The sequence below is a fragment of the Aricia agestis genome, chromosome 6 (genome assembly GCF_905147365.1).
Source record: "Aricia agestis chromosome 6, ilAriAges1.1, whole genome shotgun sequence".
Lineage (NCBI taxonomy): Eukaryota > Metazoa > Arthropoda > Insecta > Lepidoptera > Lycaenidae > Aricia > Aricia agestis.
The window spans coordinates 13,871,873-13,897,054 of NC_056411.1; the positions used below are offsets into that span (position 1 = coordinate 13,871,873).

Sequence of the window (25,182 nt, forward strand, 5' to 3'; positions counted from 1 at the left end):
ATATATACGAAAAAGCACTGGCAAATATTCCGAAACGAATCAATGGTAGGGGACCACGGCAATTCCATACAATTTCTATACCTAAGGAGCTCTGGCCAGTATACTGGGATATATTTGTGAACATACTTTAAGTTTTCTATAATAGACAATCAGTCACTGATTGACAGATTTGACTGATTGTCATTCAACTATTATCTATCAAAACGCCTGTGGATTTCTTGTGGCAAATATTCAAAGCAATATTGAATGAATGAATGAATGAAAATACTTTATTGCACCAAAACAAACATGACATACAATCCTTAATAACTATAAGAGTAAAAAGTACAAAAGGCGGCCTTATCGCTACAAGCGATTTCTTCCAGACACCCCTTATTGTAAAACTATAAAGTAACAGTAGTAATAGATGGTAGGTGACTACATAGACAGCTAAGTGTAAACTTTTTAAAATATATAATATATATATATAAATATATAATATATATATATATAATATATATACATACATACATACAAAATAATACATACAAATAAAAAAATAAAAAAAAATAAAAATAGAAATAATACAATATAGATAATTATGAGTTAATATGGACTAATTGCTTTTGAATATCAACAATTCGTCCGAATTTGTGATCTCAATGATTTATCATTTATTGTTATTATTTATCAAAAACGAAGACAATGGCTGCCTTCGAAATCATAATTTAAACATTTTGGCATAAAAATATTTTTTCCTGTATTTGTTTTCGCTGAATGCTAGAAGAAATAAAAATTTGAAAGTATTATTTTTTTAACACACTTTTTCAGTGGTAAAATGAATATAAATCAAAATTTTAAGACAATGACTACCTTAATAAGGAACGTAACAAACCTACAAAAAATGTTTGAATGCTTATAATTACTTCTGGTCAAAGATTTATCGAAAATAAAAACATGAATTTGCATAGTATAGGGCCTTAAAGATTAATCTCAAAATATTTTGACATAAATAAGATTAGTATCAGTGTCCCATCGCGATTCGTGACCAAGTTACAGGACGTTGCGTAGATCCATTGTTATATCTAACATGATAAGAAGTGTGTATCCGCCTATCTAGATTATCTTACTATAATATGCTGCACAGAAATATCACATGAATTTCGGTGTATCACTCTGTAATATTGAAACTTCCAACATAGACAGACATTATTTCCTTTGCTATTTTAAAATACTACCAATATTTCTCGAGCCTTACTTCTAGAGTTTTCTCAATTTTTAGTAGAAAAATCTTAATTCTTCTTCATTAAATCTAGAAACTTAATTTAGTATTGTGATCCTAAACGTTGAATATCTACAAGCTTTTCGTAATTCCACATATCCCACCAAAAATATTTCTTGTAAAATGTTGCCAAGACCGAGCCTGTGAAAAAGATATGAGATCTCAATAAATGTAGAGCCAAACTTCTGAATCGGCCTAACTCTAATGACCCTAACTTAAACAAATTTCTCGTTAAATATACCAGTAAATATGTATAGCTTCGCCTTTTCGCTACCGTCGCGGAGGTGACGCGAATATATTTTAGTTGCTGATCTGAAGTTAGTAACGAAACAGCCGAGCCATACATATTTAATGATATGTAGAAGTCTGTCAGTGTATGAGTGTGTCAGTGACGAAATCGGTGTATTGTAGATATCAATAAAATCTAAAGTGTACGAGCTATTCAATTGAGAATTTGTATGTTTAATCAGCCTACTATTGATATCATATCCTGAGAATATGAACTATCTGGTACATCGGAAACCAACTCTATGAGGGTTCAAAAAACGACGCAACCATTACGCTTCGCTTAGCTCGTCTCGGTGGGTGCACTGCCGTGCACCCAGATCAATTTTTGGTTATAACGGTGTTGTTCGAAAATCGATATTACAACATGCCCTTATTATAATTTTAATATTGATTGTGCAATTATACGATTAGCATTAAATTGTGACGAAATAATTAAGAGCGTTTACGTCGTACGAATAATTTCAAGTTTCAAGTAATTCAGTGCAACTTTTATTCACACAGAAGCAAGTGCGACTGTGTGCGTGAGTTGGTTCATTATAGTCAAATCAAAAGATTTTGATCCGTGCGGAATGCGGATGCAATGTCGATGCGAGTCGATTTATTATTATTGATTTACCATTACATTTTAGCATACTATTACTACTAAATATTCACTAATACATTTTGTTCAATGTTTTAGGTTATTTTATAAAATAAAAAATATGAAATTTTGGACAAAGTTATAATTTTAAGTAGACCGTACAATATCTAAGTGATTGATGATATGGTGATGATAAACATTTGATACTTATATCTCACTACGACAGTGAGACATAAGTATCAAACGTTTATCATTGTATTAAAATAAAATAAAAAAATCGGATTTATATTATTTATTCAAGTGTAATCCTACTATTATTATGTACGTAAAAGCTCGTATTCATGGATGTTTGTTACTCTTTCACGCAAAAACCACTGAATGGATTTTAATGGAACTTTACAACAATATAGCTTATACATCAGAATAACACGCAACAATTTATAAACACATTGTGAAAATCCAAGATGGCCGCCGCCGTAGCCGGCCGGTAGTTGTAAGAAAAATTGCAGATTATAAATTTTTCTTACAACTACCTCAATATGGATATCAGATGAAAGGACTTGATTGGTAGAAAAGTAAAAAACTAACACAATTGAAAATCCATTTATAGAAAAAAAAACTTAAATTTTTATTGATATATTTTTTTAATTATGTATATAATTATATTATATAGATAGATGTAATACAAAAATTAGTAGATAGTGCTTCTCAGTGGCATCGATCTGGACTTTCGTGGGTCTACAATTTCTGGAAGCAGACATTCATTGTAATATTTATACAATCTAGTTTGCATTTCATTTTGCCAAAATTCATCGTCCCGAGTGATCTTTTCCATTTTCAAGGGAAATTGTTCACCCGTCCAGACAGCAAATAAACATAAATTCTTCTTTGTTACATGTAACTGTCCCTGAATCTGAAAATACCAATCGTGGCGACGGTTGATAGTCCCGTTTGGAAGCCAAAACTTAATTTTTTTGGCTTTAATAGCATCTTCAGCATTCATACCAAATGCTGAAATTGGACATTTAATTTCAACAAGCCCTTCCTCAAAGACACCATCAGGTGAAGCTCCCAGAAAAAAAAAATCTTCATCGATGAACAGTCCACATTTATGTACTTTTATACTTATCTGTTCTTCAAGTTGCCGGATAGCAGTGGCCTCATTGACCTTCCCGTGCTTTATACTTTTTATATGATCTAGTGAATAGGAATATAAGTGGCTTTTGACTAAGGGAGCGGAGCTTATGTTATGTCTTCTTTTACAAACTTTGCCGAACGATGATGCTGTAAGAAGACATCTTCTTAATTCAAGCCAAAGTGGGCTTTCTGCCTGAAGAATTGTATCTCGTTCCACCTCTTCTCTATTATTGACCTTGAATAAAAATATTGCATTTTAGATAGTTTATACTAATTTGCGCAAATATTTGTGCTTAGACAAATAAAATTCTAGTGCTCACCTGTTCCTGAAGATTTTGAAGAAAAAAATTTTTGGCAATTTCATAGGAATCTGCAGGCATGTCCGGTCTTTGACACTCATCGCCGTAATCTGCTTTATTATTGTCAAAATTTAATCTCTTCCTAGGACGAAATATTTTCTCTTTTTGCTTTCTTTTAAGGCGAGTCATCTCAATGCGTTTCAATGAAATACCTAGAAAAAAGTACTCTATGTTAGTTGGAACAAGTAAAATATTATTAAAGTTAGGGAACAAAATAAAAATAATCGAAACTGCACCTGGACTCCTATGAAATTTTGATTTGTAAATGTTGTACTGAGGTCTTGCGGAATTAAAAGATACTACTGCGGCATGACAGCGTGCTGTATAGGAGTTTTTCAGTGAAAAATTTACGCGCTTGCCACCGACTAACTTTGCCACGATGCTATTAAATTGCTCAGCTCGGTTGTTGGTCACATTATGAAGCAAGCTTTTAGAGTGAAATGCTATTTGAGCCGTATGACCCATAATTTTATTTAACAAGGACCGTACTTTAGGGACCAGGTTATCCTCATCATTCCGGTTTCCAGTACAATAATACGTCTCACAGGCGTGGTGGTCACCAAAAATATGCATCGGACTATTTAAAATATCTTTTTTTAAGTTTATGATTTGTTCAGCAGTAGTCACATTCTGCGCTTTGCGAAATCGCACTGCACTTTTTACCGCTGTACGAAGCCTTTTTTGTCGTTCGGTGGTGAGCAATTTTCTCTCATTTAGGGGAATAGATGTATCTTTGCTCACATTAAGAATCTTTCCACAGTAGTTCCGGAGAAGATGGTTGGTACATTCGATCTTATTAACTTGATAGTTGGGATATGGCCTGCTTTCTAATATTTTTTTAAACGTACTCGCGTCACCGTCTGCTATCAACGTACCGTAAATTACGTTTTGCCTCGCAACAGATGTTTTAAAACCTTCGACTATGACACTTTGTTCCATACTTGTCGAAGAACCAGTGTGATTTTTATGACAGTCATGCTTTGCGGGAGGCACACCTTTGACTGATGCACGGGAGCAAACTACGCAATATTTATTTTTAACGTCCATATAAATTACCTTCCCTGTTTTATAGCCAATAATAGCTGCTACACCCGACGAAGCAGAATAGTTGCTCTTGTACGATCTTTTTGACCAACAGCAATCAGCAATGACTGTGACAACAGGAATACCGTCTTTGACTTCACCGCACGCAATAGCTTCAGCAGCTTCTTCTTTTGCAGCCTCTTGCATACTGTCTTCAGCAGCAGTTTTCCACCATTTTGCTACTTCATCGTGATATTTAGCATATGAATTTTGAGTAAATATGGGTAAATCTATGGATGCTAATAATTCATTTAAATTAGATCTTCCACACCCAATCATCATAGCCCCAGTTACAGCGCCTTGATTAACTCTCATATTAGAATTGGAGCTATTACAGCTAAACAGTTGGAGCTCTAAATTACACATATTACATTTCATGGTAAATGTTGATTCCAAGCCCACCTTACGTTCCCTTAAGAATTGTAAATTATCAATAGTGCATCCCATTACTCTATTATGGTTATTGATTATCTTAATTTGGTCAAAAAAATACTGAAAATCAATTATTCTACGGCCTTCAAAAACCATATTAATTTCTGTTGGAATTGCAGCCTCCATAACCTACAAATAAAAAAATATGATGCTCAAACATGAAGATTGATGCACTACAAAAAAAATTAAAAATTACTATGATAGAAAACCTCATAGTATCTAGTTTAGTAGTTTGGGTGTATTACCTCGCTCAAAAACTTACCAAACTCGGTAATTCCACGGTTTCAGATAAGCCTAATATAGGATTCTGAAAAAAAGGGAATTTATTTGATATATATTATGATTCATCATAGCACAGCATAGTAAAGAAAAAACTGCTATTAAAATACGTTCAATTCAAGGTACCTTTTCTTCGCGTTGGTTTTCATATTCATCTTTTTCAGTTATTACTACACTCGATAGTTCTACGGTTTCAGATAAGCCCATTATAGGATTCTGAAAAAAGAAAGGAATTTATTTAATATATTATGACGGCATAGTAAAGAATTATTATTTTTTAACAAAAAATTTAAACTGACTTCCAAGGTAAAAACGATAAGAATATTAACCAAAAAGTATTAAATAATAATTAATAGCGCCTTTTCCAGAATTCGGAAAAAAAACTATTTTAAAGTCGGTACCAGCCAATTAAATCATGACTTCAGTCAATGTCAGAATATCTGAAATATTTGGGACTGGTACCGACTTCAAAGTAATGAAAACAATATGTACAGAAATAGTTGGGATTTTCACGAATTCCGGAAAAGGCACTAGGTACTAAAGAGAAAGAATTATTTAATACTTTTTAGTTAATATTGTTATTATTTTGACCTTGGAAGTCGGTTTAATTTTTTTGTTAAAAAATACTAATTTTACCCTTTTTAGTTTTTTAAATATTATGGTAAACACATAAGTGTCAGTTGCAGATAGATATGATTTAGGCATAAAACTAGCACATATTATTTTATTAACTGTACTTAACTTCGGAAGTCGATCAAAAAATACTGCTATTCAAATACAATTCAAGGTACCTTTTCTGCGTGTTGGTTTTCACATTCATCTTTTTCCGTTATTGTTTCTTCAGTTGATTTAATTTTATATTGCCTGAAATACAAACAGAAAGCACACAAAATATGTTATTTGTAAGTAAGTAATTAAATGAAAAAATAAGTTGAAATAAGGATAACAGTGATAATTATAGCAACCTTTTAGACGCTCTTGCCTTTTCCAAATTTTCTTCATTTTTGCGTTTTCTTTTCTTTGCTATAAATAACTTCTTTTTGTTTCCCATTACTTCTGTAATGTAATGTATTTTAATAGTAAAATTATTTTCCGCCATAAAAAATACATACTTAAAATATAATATATTACTTACCAACAAAATAAAATATTTTTCTTACCAAAGAACCAAGATTTTTCGATCGCGCTATAAATGTTCACTACTCTAGTATGCGCGACAAGGGTCAACAAAGGTCATGCGCAGTACCGAGCGATACGTCCTTACTCCAGCAAGCCTCGCGGCGGACTAATTTGAATTGCTTTGCGCGCAGCGATTTATAGTAGTTTTAAAATATTTGTAGAAAAAAAATAACATAATATTTGTTGATTTTTAAAAAGTATGTTTTTAATTAAAGTGTTCTTCTATCATATGAAGCTATTATTATATTGAAATAAGTAAGATAAATAGGTAAAAATAAGGTTTTAAATTCTTGATATTTCTCATTCTTTGAATTTCAATTACTTATAGTTAAATACCTAAATAAAATATTTTTTTTTACTAAATATTTGCTTAAGGATCTTGTCAATAGGTAATTATTTTTTTCTAATTAGATCTGTCGCTGGTTTCGTAAATTTTAAGCTTCGAAACTGATACTAAAACGGAATTTAAGAAAACCTCTGTTAGGGTATCGAGATTTAATGTACAAATACTCTAAAAATCGTATTTTTTGTCTCTACTTACTTTATGGACAGTGAAATTTCCTATAAAAATAAGTAATCAACATTTTTATAAAGATAAGTGGTTGATGACTTATTCAAGTTTGAAAAGTACAGTTTTACGCCAAATTGAGCGTGAAAGGTGTAAACGCTCTTAATATTGTAATTGACTAATGTTTACATTTTTTTAAATATCATTAAACTCCGATTAGGCTAAGGACCTTGCACCTATTGGGACAACGACATTTTTAAAAACCCCAATGCTTTTAGTCTGTCGTTATGCAGAATTGTACTCAAAGAAATTGAGATAGAGTCGCGTTTTTCGTAGACTTAGAGTATGTCCACTCTTACGAGTCAGAGCCCTATCGTGGGCCTCATGGACAGCAGTAGAGGAAAATTTTAACGACTTTCATCACAAGATTGCGTTAGAATTGACATTTTCAACATATAAAATTGATTGCTTAGATGTAAAGTGCGTGGGGAGACAGAGAACAGAGTTATTGATAGATTTTAGACTTGAGAATGCAGTAGCGAACAAATTTGCCTATGGATTAAGTTGCAGCCTAGTCAAACACCCGTCTGATATAAAACTAATCCACTGCCCATTGGTTTGTGCGATGTGCAATTGAGCTTACTTCTCTTGCTGATTTATCAAACGTTGTATTATGAAACGACTACACTGTTTTTGCTGCTAGAAGCTTTAAACAGTTCTAACTTCTCTCAAAACCTGCCGCTTGATAGACCAATCAATCGATAAATATATACTCGTAGATGACCAATGTGTATGATAAATTAGGGGGACGTTATTCTTATATTCTGTAAGATACCTTCTTAATCCTAAAGGGCGATTCCCGCCGCCCTCAAACGCTTACACACAGATGATTTTCACGAACGAGCTATTGAAGTTGCAGGTATCTTCTAGATATTTAAAAATATTATTGTTAGCATCAATGTCGGATTGAAAAGGTTTGGGACTATACGTATGCGCCTACGTATGTATATATGTGTCCTACCTATTGATTATATTTTATTTATTCTAATAAGATGCTTTTGAATAATTATTGCATGGATTAAAACATTTGCCATGGATTGAGTAGCGTTAGAAGGAAACATTGCCTAAACTTTACACTAATGTTTACTCGAAACCACCTTTAAAATAATATAGAAGAATAGTAACTAATATCTATCTTGAATAATTGAAAATTTCAGATTGTATTTATAGGTAAAGCACGTGCCGGTGAGGTTGACTTGGGCTTCCTAAGATGTTAGTTGGGCCCTTGTATCCCAATAAAATAATAAAGTGTAATAATATGGTACATTGTACACACTATACATATAAATTTAGATACTAGATACCCATTAAAATTATTAGAAATAACCATTTGAAATTATATTTAATCGTTTCCAGCAATTAAATCATTTTACAAGTGCTACTTTAGTATCTTCCTGTCTATCCAGACATGTATACCTTAGTACCTTACCTTATAAAATCAACCAAAATGTTATAATAGTCGTGTAAACACAATCACACCAAAAACATTTTCATGTAAAAATGTTGCCAAGATGAGAACATAATATTATAGTTCGTGGTGTCAAAAAGTAGTGAGATCTCATGTAGAGCCAAGTTTCTAACCTTACAGACTCAGCCCTAAAAGTCAAAAACCTTAATTTTACACTAAAGCGCGGCAAAATATTTACAAGTACTACTTTAGTATCTTCCTGTCTATCTAGACATGTATACCTTACCTTATAAAATGAACCAAAATGTTATAATAGTCGTGTAAACACAGTCACAACACGGCACCACACTCACTGTTATCCAACTGCTCTGAGAGCGGCGCGGGCGCAGGCTGCGGGTTGCCCAACCCGATATGCGGTCAATGTTACATGCGGGGATGACTGCCAGCAATTATACAACTTCCTTACTAACATACACTGATAGTGATACTTAAGTATGGGTAAAGGTTTTACAGAGGTGGCATGTATGGGAGGAGTATGCCAAAAATATTACCTCTAGTATAATAGCATTCATTTGCAAATGTTAGCTGATATTATGGAATTTGGGAAAAAAATATTATGATAATACAGTTCAATCGCAAACTTTTTGCTTATTTATTATGCTTTTTTCAGCTCAAATTTTCATAAAAATCGGTTCAGCTGGTTAAGCACACTAAATGTAATTAAAATTGATCCAGCCAAGCCAGCAAAATTGATCTAGCTTACGTAAATCCTTCTCATATTTATAACTCTCGTGGCTGATTGGCTGGATCGATTTTGATCAAATTTAGTGTGCTTAACCGTCTGATCCGATTTTTATGAAAATTTAAGCTAAAAAAAGCATACAATGGATTCGTTACACCAAAATGACATACGATTATAATTACACCAGCTAAACTTATATTTTCGACATCGTCGCTTCAGTCAAAACATCAATTATGAAATGTTTATATAATAATATTGTATTCAATGTTACGTAAGCCCTAAAATATAATACTTTTATGTTTTGCATTCAGTATTATAAGAACATTAACTTTGTTATTCAAATCTGTAATTTATGTTAAAAATTGACTAATTTATATCAAGCTGATGTTTTGTTAAAATATTGTACGTGTAAAGTAGACAAATAATGGTAATTTAAGCGCTTTATGACAATAGGTTTAACTTTCTGGGAATATTTTAATAAATTAAACGTATGTTTTTTATTTTATTGTCATTACAAGGTAATGTCTTTGCCTGTGAATTTTTACTATGAAAAATTTAGACACAAAGAAGCAAATTGCTAAGGCGTTAATATATAATAATTGTAAGATTAAAAAATACTTAATATTAATTATTACATTAACATTATTCAAATAAAACTTATTTTTCAGCATCGAAACATAATGCAGTATGGAACGATAAATCTCAAACATTTGACAGCGGAAAATGACTTTACCTATGAGTGTACTAACTATAAGTACGTAATATTTTTTTCTGACTCTGTTATTTTTCCATGTTATTAATGTTTGTAGGTTTTCAACAATTCTGATAGGCGTGGTCTTAAAAGATACAAAGGTAGTATCTACTTATTTTAAAAACCTTAATGCACCGTATGTTTTGTCTTTAGCCAAGGTTTTACACACTTCCGTTCTAAATTTTGACTTGGGTGTTGCTTGGGTAAGTTTAGTTTCACAATACAATAAATATGTGTTATCATCAACGCCTTATATGCGTTTACAGCTATAATATTGTAGCATCTCCCACAAATCATCGTTTTTCATAAGATATGACAGACGATAAACATGACTTGGCGAAATATTCAAGGCACTCATTCACTCACTCATCTCACCTCCAATAATTAACATTTTCTTATTTACTGATAAAAATATTTATATTGTGTATATATATATTATAGTTAAATCATGTTTTGTCCTTTCTAGTTTCTTTTTTTAACGTATCAGACGAGGACAGTAGAGAAGTATGTATAGTAAATTTACAATTGTGAATAGTGAAGACATAATATATTTCTCATAAGCATATAAAAGCCATGGCCACTTCGATCATTATAATATGTTTCAGAAATATATGATTAAAGCGTGGCTAAGAAGATGTTAAGTAATATTTTGTAATCATATTCTTGGAACCTAGTACCCAGATGTGCAATTTGCGACAAAGATGTTAACCAAGTCGAGGTGGAAGGTCACATGCATTGTTCTACCGATCGGTGTCATTTCCAGTATCTCATTTACCTAGTGCCTATTAAAAAACAATAATTATTGAATATTCATTGCCTATTAGCATGTGACACACGATATGTTTCATAACGGCTTCGGGTTCGACGTTGCAAAACTCCTCTAATGTAACATCTTCATGGCCCAGCCAAGGATACAGTTAACTTTCTAGTTTCTATGTTTTTGGTAACAAATAACAATGGTCGTTAATATTGCTAGGTGGTCTGATGATACCAATGACTAGTACAAACAATTATTTTCATGATTCATCCAATGTATTAAACGTTGCCCACAAAGTTCGCGCAAAATTTCATTTAATTATATCGTTCGATGAAAATATAATATTTTAATGCAAAAATTTTCCTTCTCTGTGTCTCAATTTATTCTCCATCACAATACAATCCAACTAGGGTAATAGGGGAGGGTAGGGAAGGGAATAGGGTAAGGGATTGGGCCTCCGGTACACCCACTTACTCGGCGAAACACAGCGTAAGCGATGTTTCACGCCGGTTTTCTGTGAGAACGTGGCATTTCTCCGGTCTAGCAGGCCCATTCGTGCCGAAGCATCTCGAATCGTCTCCCATGTATATTAGTTTAAAGATATTATTATATCGTATTGTTGTCACATAATTGACGTCACTTAAAAATGTAGTTGACTTCACTATTATTTGTATTTTGCTGACGACTAACTTGCTGTGAATTGCTCAAGAACTAGGTACCTACTAAATGTTATACATTTTATGGTCTAAAAATTACTGTCATTTTATTGCACAAAATTAAAACTAGAGGCGAAATGTTCTGCAAATGCTTATAACAAGCGTTTTATGTGGAAAATTAAAAAATAATTTGACTGTAAATAAATTATTATTAAAATTAGATTATAAGCCAACATACACTTTCACGATATACACAGACATAACATTTTTCTACTTTTGATAAGTACTATAATAATATAGTATAAATACAAACATTAGGAATAATTTAAACTTAACAATATAGGAAACTAAAGTCATGTTGTAAAAAGTTTTATAATTCATCTTTCGAAGTTTTTAGATGCTGCTTAACTACTATATCCGCTCCTTTTTGAGCTATAACTAAAGTAGCAGCCATTGTATTGGCCTTTGGTATAACTGGCATAACACTAGCATCTACAACTCTTAGGTTCTCAACTCCATGCACCAACAATTTGCCGTCGACCACCGCTGTCTTGTCTCCCTTTGGTCCCATTTTTGCTGTTCCAACTGGGTGGTAGATTGTGGTCGTCATATGCTTTATATAACATTCCCAGTAATCGTGTGAATCAAATTTAAAATTATTACAATCAGGTATTTCAATCTGTACAATTTCAATTCCGAGTTCTCTAAATGCTTTTGTTTTCTCAAGTTTCTTGACAAAGTCTATAGATTTAAGTAAGGTTTCTAGGTCGTTATCGTTGTCGAAATAGTTTGATTTTATTACTGGTGATTTATCATTTCTCACGAGGATTTCTCCTATAGATTGCGGTTGAAGTAAAGTTGGGTAAATACCTAAGAGGTCATGTTTTGAATTAACAACTTCGACTGCTCTGATGATTTCATTTTCATACCCAACGCCTTCTAGATAAGTCCGTATGACAAGAGTATCTTTTTTCGGAAAATATGTATGATGGAACTGCACATTTGGTGCGTCGTCGGCGTTATTCGTATCAATGAATCCCATGTAATCTGTTATGCCTATGTTACTAAATGGTCCTGTTTTAGTTAGAACGTACTGAAGAAGAAGTAAATTAAATATCTGTGGATCTAAAACAGTACCTACATTTGTTTTTAGGAATAAAGGGAACATGGTATGGTCTTGCAGATTTTTCCCAACAGGTAAGTCATGGACGCAAGCAATACCAACATCATTTAGATGTAACTTCGGTCCTATGCCAGATTGCATCAAAATTACAGGAGTGCCAATTGAACCTGCTGATAAAATGACCTCCTTGTTAACATTTATTATTATTGTTGTGTCATCTGACTTTTTTATTGCTAAACCAACTACTTTGTTCGATATCGGATCCAAAATTACTTTCTCAACTTGTGTGTTTTTCATGACGGTAACATTTTTTGCCATTTGTAGAAAAAATCTAGCTGTATTTACACGTTGTCCGTTATTAGTAAGTATTCTGACAATCCTCGTGCCCATTCGGGCCTCGTGTCCATTATATTTATAGTTTTCGAAACCTAATTCATTCCATGCTTTATCTAGCACTCTATACCAATCGTAATTGTAACCTTCGAAGTTGGGGTCAGTTATATTAAACATCTGCTCTTGCCTTTCGAAATATATTTTCAAGTCGTCGTATCCCCATTCTGGATTTCCCAAGCTCTGCCATCCGTCATAGTCACTAGGATGTCCCCTGATATACAGCATAGCGTTTATGGAACTGGAACCGCCCATACATTTTCCTTTGCTCCAAATACAACTCTTATTCCGGAAACCCAGACAAGATTTACCATCCGGATCGGTTTTGTAAAACCAATCAGATTTTGAATTTTGGTTCAGGAATAAAAATGCAGGTATCTAAAGTAAAGAAAGTATATTAATTGTGTTCTTTTAAACTGATAATTATAATCTCTTATATCAAATGAATACTTACCTCACTATCCACGCCTGTATCATCACCCGCCTCTATTAATAACACAGACCAAGATGGGTTTGCGTTTGAGAGGTAACTTGCAACTAAAGAACCAGCTGTTCCAGCACCAACAATAACAAAGTCATATGATTGACCTGCAATTTTATTATATTAATTAATTTCGTTGATAAAAAAGCCAATGAATTTAAATTGTTTTTAATAATAATGATTAGCAGTAAACATTTCCTATCACACTTCAGTGTCGTTTTGTCTGTGTCTGTCTTATTCGAATGAGTCTTACCTTTATTAATGATTTCCTCTGTACTATCTTTCGGCCACTCGTTATTGTCCATTATCAAGCAGTGTGTGGTTATAGCAGTCGCCATGGCTCTGAGAAACAGTCCGCCTGTGACACCGGAGTACGCAACGGGACATGTTGAAGCAATGGCCTCATATAATGCTTCCATGGTAACTTCAACACCTATGATAATATTATATTTACTAGACTTTTAGTCTAAAATATACAATTTGGACTTTAGGCACAGAATACATAATATTATTAATACAGCTTTGGGGAAGGATTACCTTCTTTTTTATTTTTAAATTTAAAATAATTAGTTAAATTACGGGAAATACCTAGTAAATATAAAATAAATAATAATAAACCTTTTGGTATTTTTTTCGAACTCGTTATTAAAGTCGTCACTTAAGATCTTACGAAAGTTCATGAACTTGTGATCTACTTTTGATGGATTGAAAACCTTTGTACAACATGTAACAGTTTATAATATATTATGAGATCTATAAGTCAGTGTCACAGTAAAAATAAATTATGACCCTTTTTTAACTTCAGTTTTTTTTATGTTATATTTATGTAACTTGTCAAATTAATAATATTATTATCTACCTTTAAGTAATTGCATACTCAATTACCAGTTCAGTCAAAACTATGAGTAAACGATAATATATTTATTTATTGAGCTTTGTTAGATAACATAAGATTGTTATAATTACTATTATTTTTATTACTTACTTTTACGAAAATTAATAATATATACTTATTAGAATTTACCTTAGTTATAAATTCTTATTCAATTGGACATTAGAGATACTCACATATTGCGTAAAGAACGACTGAAGTCATTAATAGCTAGAGAGATACCTCTTATAGGTATCGTTCTGCATCAGCTACATAGGTGGTGATTGACGAACACGATACTGGTACGTTCCATGGTTGAATACTTACTCCATGCTTCATTGGTTACAGTTACTGGCTCATGAGGGCCACGGTCAAAGACAAACAGCTTAGCATCGGTTTGTTATACTTGACTGCTGTAGCCGGTATTAGCTTACACTTACAGATAGACTTAAGCATAAGCGAAGACAGGTTCTTCAGAAGGAAGTAGACCTCATCGGTAGGTAGAGATTTTAAGAACGCGCATTAAAATTTTAGAGGTACCCCACTGCACTGGACTAGTGTTTTTTCAATCGCTAAACTCTTCAAGACAGAAAACATCTTTGTTTAACCATTGGGGAATGTAGAGCCTGGGAAAATAAGCGTTAACGACTTTAGTAGTCTCCGTAATTTGACGCTAAAATTCCGTCAACCGTACAAAGCGTGGGAGAGCCATGCTTCGGCACGAATGGGCCGGCTCGACCGGAAAATGCCACGTTCTCACAGAAAACCGGCGTGAAACAGCGCTTACGCTGTGTTTCGCCGAGTGAGTGAGTTTACCGGAGGCCCAATCCCCTACCCTATTCCCTTCCCTACCCTCCCCTATTCCCTTCCCTTCTTATCTCTACCCTCCCCTATTACCCTTATTCCCTCTTAAAAGGCCGGCAACGCACCTGCAGCTCTTCTGATGCTGCGAGTATCCATGGGCGGCGGAAGTTGCTTTCCATCAGGTGACCCGTTTGCTCGTTTGCCCCCTTATTTCATTAAAAAAAAAAACCCGGTCCTGCGTGTGATCTCTCGCCGGCCATGTCGGTCATCCGCCTCACAGGTTTATGAGCAATGTGCATGAGGGAAGAGAAAGTGAACTGCAATCACTTGCATCTAAAATTAACCACATTGTAGCCGGCTGATTTTATCAAGACTAAATACCGTATAGGAAATAACAATTTATTTTAAATATGACTCTAAAACATTATTGCATGCTACATATTTTAATTGTAATGTAATGCAACTTGTTTAGCAAATCGAAATAATCTGAATACAAATTTAAAAGTTATTATTATCTACTTATTAAAACTACACATTTTAACAATAAATAATTGTTAAAAATTATGTAATATGTACTTTGCAGGCATAATTATTTTTTCATAATAGAAGTTTAAATAATACACAATTTTAGTAACAAACTATTATTTCATTATTATCACAATATGAAAAAAAAGTAATATTCCACGGTAACAATTATTATTATTATTGCAATAATTCATAATTTGCTCCATTGTAATTCAACCAAAGCCGACATTTTTTGTTTTCTCTATTTCTTAGCTCATTGTAAAGTCCTCTAGTTATAGGAGTTTGGTATGAGGCTGACTGGGGGATCCAATAAGGATTATAATCCATTGTCCTCTGATAAATTGGATTAAAATTAGGCCCTGTATTTGCTTGGTTAGTATTAGCTGCAAAACCTTTCGGTGCAAAATTTGGATTAAACGCGCACTGATGTGGATCAGAGACTATGGGATTAAAAATCTGTCTAAAACTTATATTATCTTGGTAACTATATATCGGATGATCCATGATCGATGATCCAGTCCTCTGATACATTGGATTTAAATAAGGCCCTGTATTTGGTTGTTTGGAGTTAGCTATAAAACCTTTCGGTGCAAAATTTGGATTAAGCGCGTACTGGTTTGGATCAGAGACTATGGGATTAAAAATCTGTCTGGAGCTCATATTATCTTGGTATCTATTTATCGGATGGTAATTATAATAATTATTTTGCTTAGTTCGTTTCTCGTTTTTCGGCGAATTAATTTTGTTTTTGTTTACTATTATTTTCGGTTTGAGACCTTCTAAAGGAATGTTAGGAAATAAGGCTGTTGTCTCATTAAATACGTCTAAGGGTACTTTTGGTTTTGCCATGTTGTAGCTTTCGTTGTAAGTCTTAGTAGTCTCCTCTGCCTGTCTATAACATGTATCAGAGATTTCACATGGGTATTCTGTCTCGAACGCCCAATCTTCTTTAATCATATCCGATGCCTTTTCAGCAATCATAATAATTGGTGCATTAGTGTTGCCGCTCACTATAGTTGGCATGACGCTTCCGTCGACCACTCGGAGTTTGTTGATTCCGTACACCTGTAATCGATAATAATTTTATATTAATTTCAGCAGTAATCTGTATATATAAAACTCAAAGGTGACTGACTGATTGACATTGTGATCTATCAACGCACAGCCCAAACCACTGGACGGATCGGGCTGAAATTTGACATGCAGGTAGATGTTATGACGTAGGCATCCGCTAAGAAAGAATTTTGATAAATTCCTACCCCAAGGGGTCAAATAGGGGTTAGTTTTAAAATAAAGCATAATTTTAATTTAAATAAACATCTTACCCGTAATCTAGGATCGACAACAGCGTTTTCGTCCTCCAGTGGTCCCATAGCGCAGGTACCGACTGGGTGGTATATCGTTAGAGTGTGGTGTCTCGCTTGGCATTCCAGATGTTCGTCTGACATTAGATCGTACTTCACACACCCTGGATTACGGTGAGGATTGGGCCTTGTATTTAATTCTTGTAAAGCTGGTTGCTCCGTCAAAATCTGTGCAATTCGCGCCCCTTCAATCTGAAATTTGAAAAAGTTAATGTTTAAGGTGAATGAATTTGATACTTTAAATTATAATTATTGTTGTGACAAATTTTTTTTCTATTATGGTTTTATTTTATAGCAAAATATATTTGGAATTGAAATAAAATCCTTACCATAATTTTAACGTCGTCAGGGTGTGTGTAGTAATTTGGATAAATGAGTGGTGCTGAATATGGATTCGAATCACGAAGCCGCAGGTAGCCTCTACTTTTTGGTCGAAGTAGTAATGGGACGATAGAAAATGACGAATCATACAAAATGTCTTCGTAGAGCTCAGCATATGTTTCGTCAGTAAGTCCATTAGCACGTTTTCCAAACCATCCACCGTCCATGTTATCCGCAGTTGGCGCAATAAAGAATTGTATGTCTGGATAGTCATCTTCTGGATTATATTTGGTATTCACGAAAGCCATCGCTTCTGCCTCCATCATACTATACAAAAGTCCTTCTTTGTGAATAGAAAAATCGATTAATGTACTCAAGGATGCCACTGAATTTAAGTTAAAACTGTAGTCAGACCCATTTGTAAACGGGTTGTCGAACAAAAATGAATGCCCGCCCATCGCTACATGGTCTTGAAGATTTCTTCCAACTCCAGGTAAATTAACCAAAGGGTAAATTCCAAGTTCTTTTAGGTACTCTGCATCACCGATTCCGGACAGCATCAATAATTGTGGCGATTGTATAGCCCCAGCTGATAATATTACTTCCTTCCTTGCTTTGATAATGCGCGTCTCATCATGTTTTTTAAATTGTACTCCATATACTGACTTGTTTTCATCTACAAGAACTTTTTCTACAAACGAATGAAGGCTAACATGTAGATTAGATCTTTTAGATGCTGGCCTCAAATAACCTTTTGCGGTACTGCATCGCAGTCCTTCCCTGACTGTGGCATGTGATCTCGTAAATCCCGATTGTGTCTCACCATTTACGTCTAATATTTTATAACCTAACTGCTCACCAGCCTCCAACACCTTTTTCGTAATTGGTTGTTGGTACTTGAAATATTCCACCGTCAAAGGACCTCCGGTGGCATGGTAGGGATCATTTTGATATTCAGGTATCCTCATATCCTCTGCTTTTAAAAAGTATTTGAATATTTCGTCGTAAGACCAGCCTTCATTTCCTAGGCTAGCCCAGTAGTCATAATCCTTTTTGTTTCCTCTAATATAAAGCATAGCATTAATTGCACTTGACCCACCCAACAGCTTGCCTCTTGGCCATTTGCACCTCTTTCCTATCATGCTCAGGCAATAATCACCGCTGGGTTCTGTCACGAACTGCCAGTCTATCGCTGAGGTTTGGAGCACAGGAAACATTGCCGGGACTTCCGATAGCACATTTTCATTTTGGCCGGCTTCAAGCAACAGAATCTTCCAGTCCTTATTTTCTGATAGACGAGCTGCAAGAACCGAACCGGCTGAACCCGCCCCAACGATAATAAAGTCATAATAATCGTATAACTGATCAGCGGGAGTATCTGGTATCCGATTTTCGATGTCTTCAATGTCTGTTCGGTAGAGATGAATCAACATTCTTATTAGTATTAGCGCTCCCATTCCAGGCAGAAGACTGAACATAATCCTTGTACTGGATACTATAGATTTAATAGAGGCGCCATGGTTCGCCATGGTTGACAATTCACTAAAATTCGCGTCACTTATGAGTATTAAAATGTCTCACTCTCACATTATAAACGTATCACTCGTCTTGTATCGTCTACCAAACTGCTGATTTTTGCATCTAATTGTTTTCAATTCATTTTCTTGTGTGACATGTACAGAGTAATGTACAAGTAGAAATCATACAATATAGACTGTTATGTATTGTAAGTACTGATATATTTTTGTTTAGGTAGAGTTAGGTTGTAATTTAAAAAGTAGAGTTCATTAATTAAACTGTATTATTTATTTTATTATAAAATAAATTAAAGGTGTAAAATCAATTTTAGTCGACCCTACTTCTGGTGCATAAAAAAGATACACTGCTGGTACTGCAATTAATCTGATTTTTCTAAAATAAAAACTACATATTTGGCCTTTGCTAAAGTAAATGTACCATCAAAGTAGTTGATTCAGGGACCTACGTCATTTGGTTGGATTATGTCAACTTAATGTTAGTCGTCATCAGCTGTCAGCTAGGTTTGACAAAATGCGACCAAAACAAGTAGGTCCGCCATCTGCCTATTTCATATGAATCAACTTCTCTGATAGTATCATCGAAGAGACTGATTCAGAGGCAGTTGACAGACCTACGTCATTTTGTCGGATTATGTCAATTTAATGTTAATCGAGATCTGTCGGCTGGGTTTAACTTAACGACCAAATTACTTAGTACCGCCATCTGCTTATGAATCAACTTTTCTGATAGTAGGTGCATTGGCAAAGATTTAGTTTTTAAAAATAAACCACCTCAGTTCAATCAATAAACATAAGTTAACTACTCTATGTAACGATTTTAAGCTCGTCAGCAATTTTAAAGCGATGGCGAGTATTGTTCGTTCACTTGCAAATTCAATGGCCGTATTGTAATGAAACAAGTGACCCCAGATAATGTAATGAAGAGATAAATTATTACATCACTTGATTATTACTCTTAACCCATGATCATTTATACATTAGGTCATTGACTTCTGTGGTCATTATAGTAATACTTATTGTTATTTATAAGGGTGTCACAACTCACTATACATAATGCTAGTCTATACTAATTTATAAAGTTGAAAATGTGACCTCGTGCTGCACCGTGCTGAACCGATTTCATAAAACTTGGTATAGAAATACTTTGTAGGTAATAATCTTGTAGGTAATAATTTCTAGGTGTCTAAAAAGGAGTAAATAAAAATGGTAAAGTTTTATTTAATTTATAATTTATTAATCCTACTTAACATAAAAAATAAATTATTTATGGTTTTTTGAAAAAAATGGCGAGCTAAGTAATTATTTCTTTGTACATTGTTTCTACTAGGCGTAATATCTTGACCGCCTCCGTTTCAGCCAAAACTCTTTGATCATATCACTTCCCTTCTCCGCAATCATTATGATCGGAGCATTGGTATTACCGCTCACTAAGTTGGGCATTATACTGCCGTCTATCACTCTCAGTCCTTTCAATCCGTACACTTTGAGTTCATGATCGACAACGGCTTCCGAATCCCAGTAGGGTCCCATCTTAGCCGTTCCCACTGGGTGGTAGAACGCACTGGTGTATTGTCTTATCATACATTCCCAATATGCGTCAGTGTACTTTTGAATCTGTCTACACGCTGGAAATATGTGCTGATTCAACATGGAGCTGTGTCGTTGAAATGCCTTAGTTTTAGATAGAGCTACCGCTATCTTAACACCTTCGACTAATGTCTTCATGTCGCTTTCCTCGGTCAAGTAATTTGTAAAGATATATGGATAATCATATGGATTTGAACTTCTCAGCTGTATCAAACCTTTGCTTTTCGGTCGGAGCAGAACCGGGATGATGCTCCATACGTCCATGTTGTTTATCGGTCTGAATACCGCGTCGTAGAACTTCTGCGACAATCCGTGCGCTTTCCGCAGTTGCTCTCCACCGTCAGAGTTCACTGAGCCGGAAATGAAGTGAAACTCAATATCCGGGAAGTCATCCGATACGTTCGCGTACTTGGTGTTGACAAACGCTAGCCCCTCTACTCCGCCGAGTATAGTCAATGGACCCTCGCCAAAAATGGCGTACTGCATTAATGTACTTACGGTATGAAGTCGCTTCTCGACAATAGATATCGGTTTATTTACCATGAACGTTAAACCTCCTAATCCGACGTGATCTTGAAGGTTATGTCCAACCTTCAGGTTTTGAATTAGAGGTATACGATGTTTCGCTAATTCCTCGGCCGGCCCGATTCCGGACAAGAGCAACAATTGGGCAGAGTTAATTGTACCTGCAGACAATATTACTTCCTTTCGTGCTCTGATTCGATATGCCATTTTGTTGCGAACAAACTCTACACCAAAAGCGATTTTCGATCTCGGATCTATCATAACTTTTGTGACAAACGAGTGCATAGCGATATGCAAGTTTGGTCGATCCTTCGCCGGCCTCAGGAAGGCTTTGGCAGTTGAGCAACGACTTCCTTTGCGTACTGTCCCCTGTGGTATCATAAATCCAGTTTGAAATTCTCCGTTTATGTCTCTGTTCGGGTACCCTAACTCCAATCCTCCTTCGATGAAACTCGATACGAGAGGAGTGTTGAAGGGTGCTTCGGAAACTGTCAGGTATCCACCTGTCATATGGTAGGGAGTCTTAGCCAAGGAAGGATTCTGGTTGTCTTCAGATTTTTTAAAGTAATACAACACGTCTTTGTATCCCCAACCCTTGTTGCCGAAAGACTCCCATATGTCATAATCTTTCTTGTTCCCTCTTAAATATAACATGTAGTTCAAAACAGAGCTGCCTCCAAGCACCTTTCCACGAGGCCAGTTGCATCTACCACCTTCCATGGCTGTAAATTAATTTAAAATAAAGTTTTTTTTTAAATGTTGAGAACATTAATTAATTTTTATTGTTGTGGATACTAAAATATACTAAATGTTTTTATGATACATACCTAAACAACTAGTTTGCTGTGGTTCAGTTTTGTACTGCCAGTCTAGTTTGCTTTGCTGGAGGTATCCCGCCATGAGAGGGACGTCAGATATCTCTGTTTCATCTCCGCCAGCTTCGATCAGTAATATGTTCCATTGTTCTATTTCTGAGAGACGATTCGCAACTACCGCACCTGTAAGGATTGGGGAATAATGTTTTTTAATGTAATAGGCACTTGGGTTCCAATTTCCAGCATTTGAGTCCTTAAATGCAAAACAATTGTCAATAAGAATATATTATCATAGCATATATTATATATATATTATCATAGGGTATATAACTATCTATATCATAGAAGTTACACGTATGCGAAATTTCAATTTCTAGTTCTGAGGTTTCGGCCAATGCGTTGATAAAATTAAATTAAAATATGAGGTAAAGTTTATTAAATAGATAGATGTGTACCAGCTTGGGAGCTTCGCCTCTTTTGTATTGAATAGCAATAAAAGAAGAATATATTTTTGCTCACCAGCGGATCCTGCGCCGACTATAATGAAGTCATATTCCGGCAGCATCACGGAATCATCAACGTCTGCTGGCCTACCATCTGGATCTGTCTGGTCGAACTGGTAGTAGGCAATCGCCGCTACCAACATGGGGATAAACCATGATACCTGAAATCGATAATAATATGTTTGTACGTTACAAAAAGCTGCTGTAAATATGCTAGTTATAGTTAGTATAATAGTGTTAAATTGATAGAAAGACGAACACCCAAAAATGCCCAAGCTCCGGCACAAAAGTAAGGTATCTCAGTTTTTTGTATATTTTATTAGTAAAAGAAATGTATATGTGCCATTGCCGCAAAAAGTGGCTAAAGTAAAAAAAATGCTATTTTATTATTTTCAGGCGCACCTAACAATTTTAGTTTAAATTACTTTTATGAAATGTTTTAAACAATCACTAAACATACAAAACACTTACTTTTTCCTTTTAAGAATAAAGATAGGTACTACAAATTCTGTCTGCAAAAAGTAATTTACAATGAACTCTCTACAAGGAACACATACATACCCTTAAGTATTATCACTTATTTTCGTTACATCCTGTATCATGGGCGCCGGCAGGGAGGTTCCAGGTGGTGCACTTGCACTCTTTGGGAATCTCGGGTTCAACAGGAATTATTGAAATAAAAAGCAGTATGTTAGAAGTCGTACAAAGATAGTTCGTAATGTTTCGGCACTAAAATATTATGTATAATATATTCTGTTGACGTAAATAGAGTCACTGTTGTTCGTAAAACGTAAAAAAAAGAAAGAAAAGTAAAATCTGCACCCCTTGGAAATTATTTCTGCCGGTGCCCATGAAGCCGGCGTCTGCCGGCGCCTGTATACTTATTTTCACTAAATCTTGTCATTCTGTTTATTTTCCCTATGAATTTATATAAAGAAGATCGGTATAATAATATAATAATAAAACACAAGTAATCTCTTGCTTAATGGGGATGCATCATATTGTATGTGATTTTATTGAAAAATAAAGATTTATTATTATTAATTATTATAATTTTGTATTTTAGAAACATAGTTCATTACTATTTTATAACATTTTGGAGTCGATATGTTCAACGCAATGTAATTTTCAATTAGCGCCTGAAAAAATCTAAAAGCATTTTTTTTCTATCTTAGCCACATCCTGCGGCAAACACGCCTATCAAAAAATGTTACACATAAATACACAAATAACTGAGATACATCTCTTCTGCGCCGGGCCTTGGGTAATTTTCTATGGAGTTTGAGTGTTCTCCTTTGATTCTTTAAATTTTCTGAATACTTTAATGGTAGATGGAAAAAAGCTGATGCTTAGTATATTTATGGCAAAACTAATGAAGTTTATTATGATAAGTGCTGGATAGGCTATCCACCACTTAACTCGACAGATAGAATTGTGGATAGCTTATCCTTTATCAGGAAGTGTTGAAACGGGTCCTAAATTACCTGCGAGCTGGCAGCGGCAATTGCAGTTCCAGATATGACATCAGCTGCGGCATTCACAATAGAACTCATTTTCACTAAAAAAAAAAGATTTGAGTAGGTACTTATTACATATCAATTAGCAGGCAATCCCTATAGCACAAGAATTCTTAGCGTAGGGGCTGCCCAATAAAAAAATATTATGTGTGGAATAATGTGTTCTTTAGAATTAACCCATCAATCCCCAAGCGGCAGCTGCCGGTTGCCGCATAACAATTGAAAATCTATTGTATCTGCGACACCCACGATGGAGGTGCTACTGCTAGTTGTTAGACAATTTTTTAATAATATTTTTACAATCTTTCTTCGCAATTATTTCAATTTTCAGAGAGACTATTGAGAGGGATAATATTCGATATACCAGTTTGGGCTTAGCCCCCTTAGCTAGAAAGCGAAACCACGAAACGAGCATAAACATAGTAATTTAACAAGTACTCAAAGGTTTTTGTTGCATGCGTCTTTTGAATAGTAAACTGTTCCGGTGAAAACGTCAGATTGCGTAACTTCTCCTTTTCAGGTGCACCTTAAATGTTTGTAGGTTACTGTTACGTGTCAAATAATGAAACATTTGCACGTTGGTAATATTGATAAAGTTAAGAACTATAATTATTGGTACCTGGGAGATCTGCTCTGATCGAAGTTTAAAGACGGAAAAAGTCAACTCAAAATTTCCCGTTTTTATCCCTATGAAAATTTTGATTTCAGGGATTTGGGAAAGAAAAGACGATCAAAATTCAATATGGGGATAACATATAGCTGAATAGTATTTTGTCGTTACCAAGTATTCAAGATTGTCTAGTACGACATTCCTGATTAGTCTCTTTTCGGAAAGCTTTTGGTATATTCATTGTATATTATATCTTAAGTTTTCGTAATCTTGTGAGAAGCCTTACTGTAGTTTTAGGTTTAGGCTTATTATAATTTTCTGTCACAATCTGCATTAATTTCTAGAAAACCCAGATCTTAATGTTGGCCCTGATATTTTGGATTTTCCCTGTGAAATTGTGAAATCCGGTAGTTTTAGTGTCAGCCGTTGTGGTCATACTTTCCTTGACTCATATGTAAATTTTAGCTTCGCTTAGTAATGAATTTCTTGTTATGTCTATTTCTATAATATTTTATATTTAGATCTTTCCTAAGCCCAGCCGCACATTATCTGAATTTCTGATCTGAAATATTCGGATGCCCCGCCGTTACGCATTCTGTTCATACATTTTGTTGTGGACCCCGCATACTATCATAATTCTGACGTGACAAAATGTATGAGCGTCCGAATTTTACTGATCAGAAATTCGGATAATGTGCGGCCGGGTTTAATCTGCCATAATTGATAAT

The 25,182-nt window shown here is 34.6% G+C and overlaps 6 protein-coding genes across 10 annotated transcripts in view; 1 reads left to right on the forward strand and 5 right to left on the reverse strand.

Moving 5' to 3' along the window:
* Positions 1 to 9,095, reverse strand: part of LOC121727856 (glucose dehydrogenase [FAD, quinone]) — a 29,129-nt gene extending 20,034 nt beyond the window's left edge. The window contains exon 1 of the mRNA XM_042115887.1: positions 8,861 to 9,095. The gene's annotated coding sequence lies outside the window, so the exon portion shown is untranslated. The remainder of the gene's footprint in view (positions 1 to 8,860) is intronic.
* Positions 1 to 25,182, forward strand: part of LOC121727862 (flotillin-2) — a 235,204-nt gene that overhangs the window by 173,059 nt on the left and 36,963 nt on the right. The gene's annotated exons all lie outside the window — the stretch shown is intronic.
* Positions 2,796 to 6,902, reverse strand: LOC121727854. Of its 3 annotated transcripts, XM_042115885.1 has the most exons (7): positions 6,555 to 6,902; positions 6,385 to 6,475; positions 6,211 to 6,283; positions 5,546 to 5,635; positions 5,403 to 5,447; positions 5,202 to 5,269; positions 2,796 to 3,042 (listed from the first exon to the last, which is right to left on the reverse strand). In XM_042115885.1, exons 2-7 carry the CDS (start codon positions 6,468 to 6,470, stop codon positions 3,021 to 3,023), a joined length of 384 nt encoding a protein of 127 aa, XP_041971819.1. In that variant the 5' UTR covers positions 6,471 to 6,475; positions 6,555 to 6,902; the 3' UTR covers positions 2,796 to 3,020. The 3 variants fall into 3 exon arrangements, with proteins under 3 accessions (XP_041971819.1, XP_041971818.1, XP_041971817.1); XM_042115884.1 differs by lacking the exons at positions 5,202 to 5,269; positions 5,403 to 5,447; positions 5,546 to 5,635 and having other exon boundaries at positions 2,796 to 3,501; XM_042115883.1 differs by lacking the exons at positions 5,202 to 5,269; positions 5,403 to 5,447; positions 5,546 to 5,635; ... (1 more) ...; positions 6,385 to 6,475; positions 6,555 to 6,902 and adding exons at positions 3,587 to 3,777; positions 3,862 to 5,191 and having other exon boundaries at positions 2,796 to 3,501.
* Positions 11,812 to 14,562, reverse strand: LOC121727861 (glucose dehydrogenase [FAD, quinone]-like). Of its 3 annotated transcripts, none has more exons than XM_042115900.1 (4): positions 14,543 to 14,562; positions 13,728 to 13,907; positions 13,448 to 13,581; positions 11,812 to 13,371 (listed from the first exon to the last, which is right to left on the reverse strand). In XM_042115900.1, the coding sequence occupies exons 2-4, from the start codon at positions 13,891 to 13,893 to the stop codon at positions 11,851 to 11,853; spliced, it is 1,821 nt and encodes a 606-aa protein (XP_041971834.1). In that variant the 5' UTR covers positions 13,894 to 13,907; positions 14,543 to 14,562; the 3' UTR covers positions 11,812 to 11,850. The 3 variants fall into 3 exon arrangements, with proteins under 3 accessions (XP_041971834.1, XP_041971832.1, XP_041971833.1); XM_042115898.1 differs by having other exon boundaries at positions 14,499 to 14,550; XM_042115899.1 differs by lacking the exon at positions 14,543 to 14,562 and adding an exon at positions 14,460 to 14,494.
* Positions 15,837 to 18,964, reverse strand: LOC121727853 (glucose dehydrogenase [FAD, quinone]-like). Its single transcript, XM_042115882.1, has 3 exons — positions 17,368 to 18,964; positions 17,000 to 17,230; positions 15,837 to 16,739 (listed from the first exon to the last, which is right to left on the reverse strand). The coding sequence occupies exons 1-3, from the start codon at positions 18,886 to 18,888 to the stop codon at positions 15,852 to 15,854; spliced, it is 2,640 nt and encodes an 879-aa protein (XP_041971816.1). The 5' UTR covers positions 18,889 to 18,964; the 3' UTR covers positions 15,837 to 15,851.
* On the reverse strand, positions 20,221 to 23,880 carry LOC121727857 (glucose dehydrogenase [FAD, quinone]). The gene is made up of 4 exons (XM_042115893.1): positions 23,812 to 23,880; positions 22,344 to 22,488; positions 21,837 to 22,007; positions 20,221 to 21,731 (listed from the first exon to the last, which is right to left on the reverse strand). Exons 1-4 carry the CDS (start codon positions 23,878 to 23,880, stop codon positions 20,221 to 20,223), a joined length of 1,896 nt encoding a protein of 631 aa, XP_041971827.1.

Bases quoted from the DNA above. Each gene is read 5' to 3' on its own strand.
- LOC121727853 (XM_042115882.1), bottom strand. From the start codon at position 18,888: ATGGCGAACCATGGCGCCTCTATTAAATCTATAGTATCCAGTACAAGG. The intron at 17,231-17,367 runs GTAAGGATTTTA...TTCAAATTTCAG, and splicing joins CTGACGACGTTAAAATTATG to ATTGAAGGGGCGCGAATTGC. The intron at 16,740-16,999 runs GTAAGATGTTTA...TATCGATTACAG, and splicing joins TTGTCGATCCTAGATTACGG to GTGTACGGAATCAACAAACT.
- LOC121727854 (XM_042115883.1), bottom strand. From the start codon at position 5,155: ATGGGATGCACTATTGATAATTTACAATTCTTAAGGGAACGTAAGGTG. The intron at 3,778-3,861 runs GTGCAGTTTCGA...ACTTTTTTCTAG, and splicing joins AAAATTTCATAGGAGTCCAG to GTATTTCATTGAAACGCATT. The intron at 3,502-3,586 runs GTGAGCACTAGA...TTTTTATTCAAG, and splicing joins TTCAAAATCTTCAGGAACAG to GTCAATAATAGAGAAGAGGT.
- LOC121727861 (XM_042115900.1), bottom strand. From the start codon at position 13,893: ATGGAAGCATTATATGAGGCCATTGCTTCAACATGTCCCGTTGCGTAC. The intron at 13,582-13,727 runs GTAAGACTCATT...ATAAAATTGCAG, and splicing joins AGAGGAAATCATTAATAAAG to GTCAATCATATGACTTTGTT. The intron at 13,372-13,447 runs GTAAGTATTCAT...TCTTTACTTTAG, and splicing joins ATACAGGCGTGGATAGTGAG to ATACCTGCATTTTTATTCCT.
- LOC121727857 (XM_042115893.1), bottom strand. From the start codon at position 23,880: ATGAGTTCTATTGTGAATGCCGCAGCTGATGTCATATCTGGAACTGCA. The intron at 22,489-23,811 runs GTAATTTAGGAC...TATCGATTTCAG, and splicing joins TTGCCGCTGCCAGCTCGCAG to GTATCATGGTTTATCCCCAT. The intron at 21,732-21,836 runs GTATGTATCATA...ATTAATTTACAG, and splicing joins ACAGCAAACTAGTTGTTTAG to CCATGGAAGGTGGTAGATGC.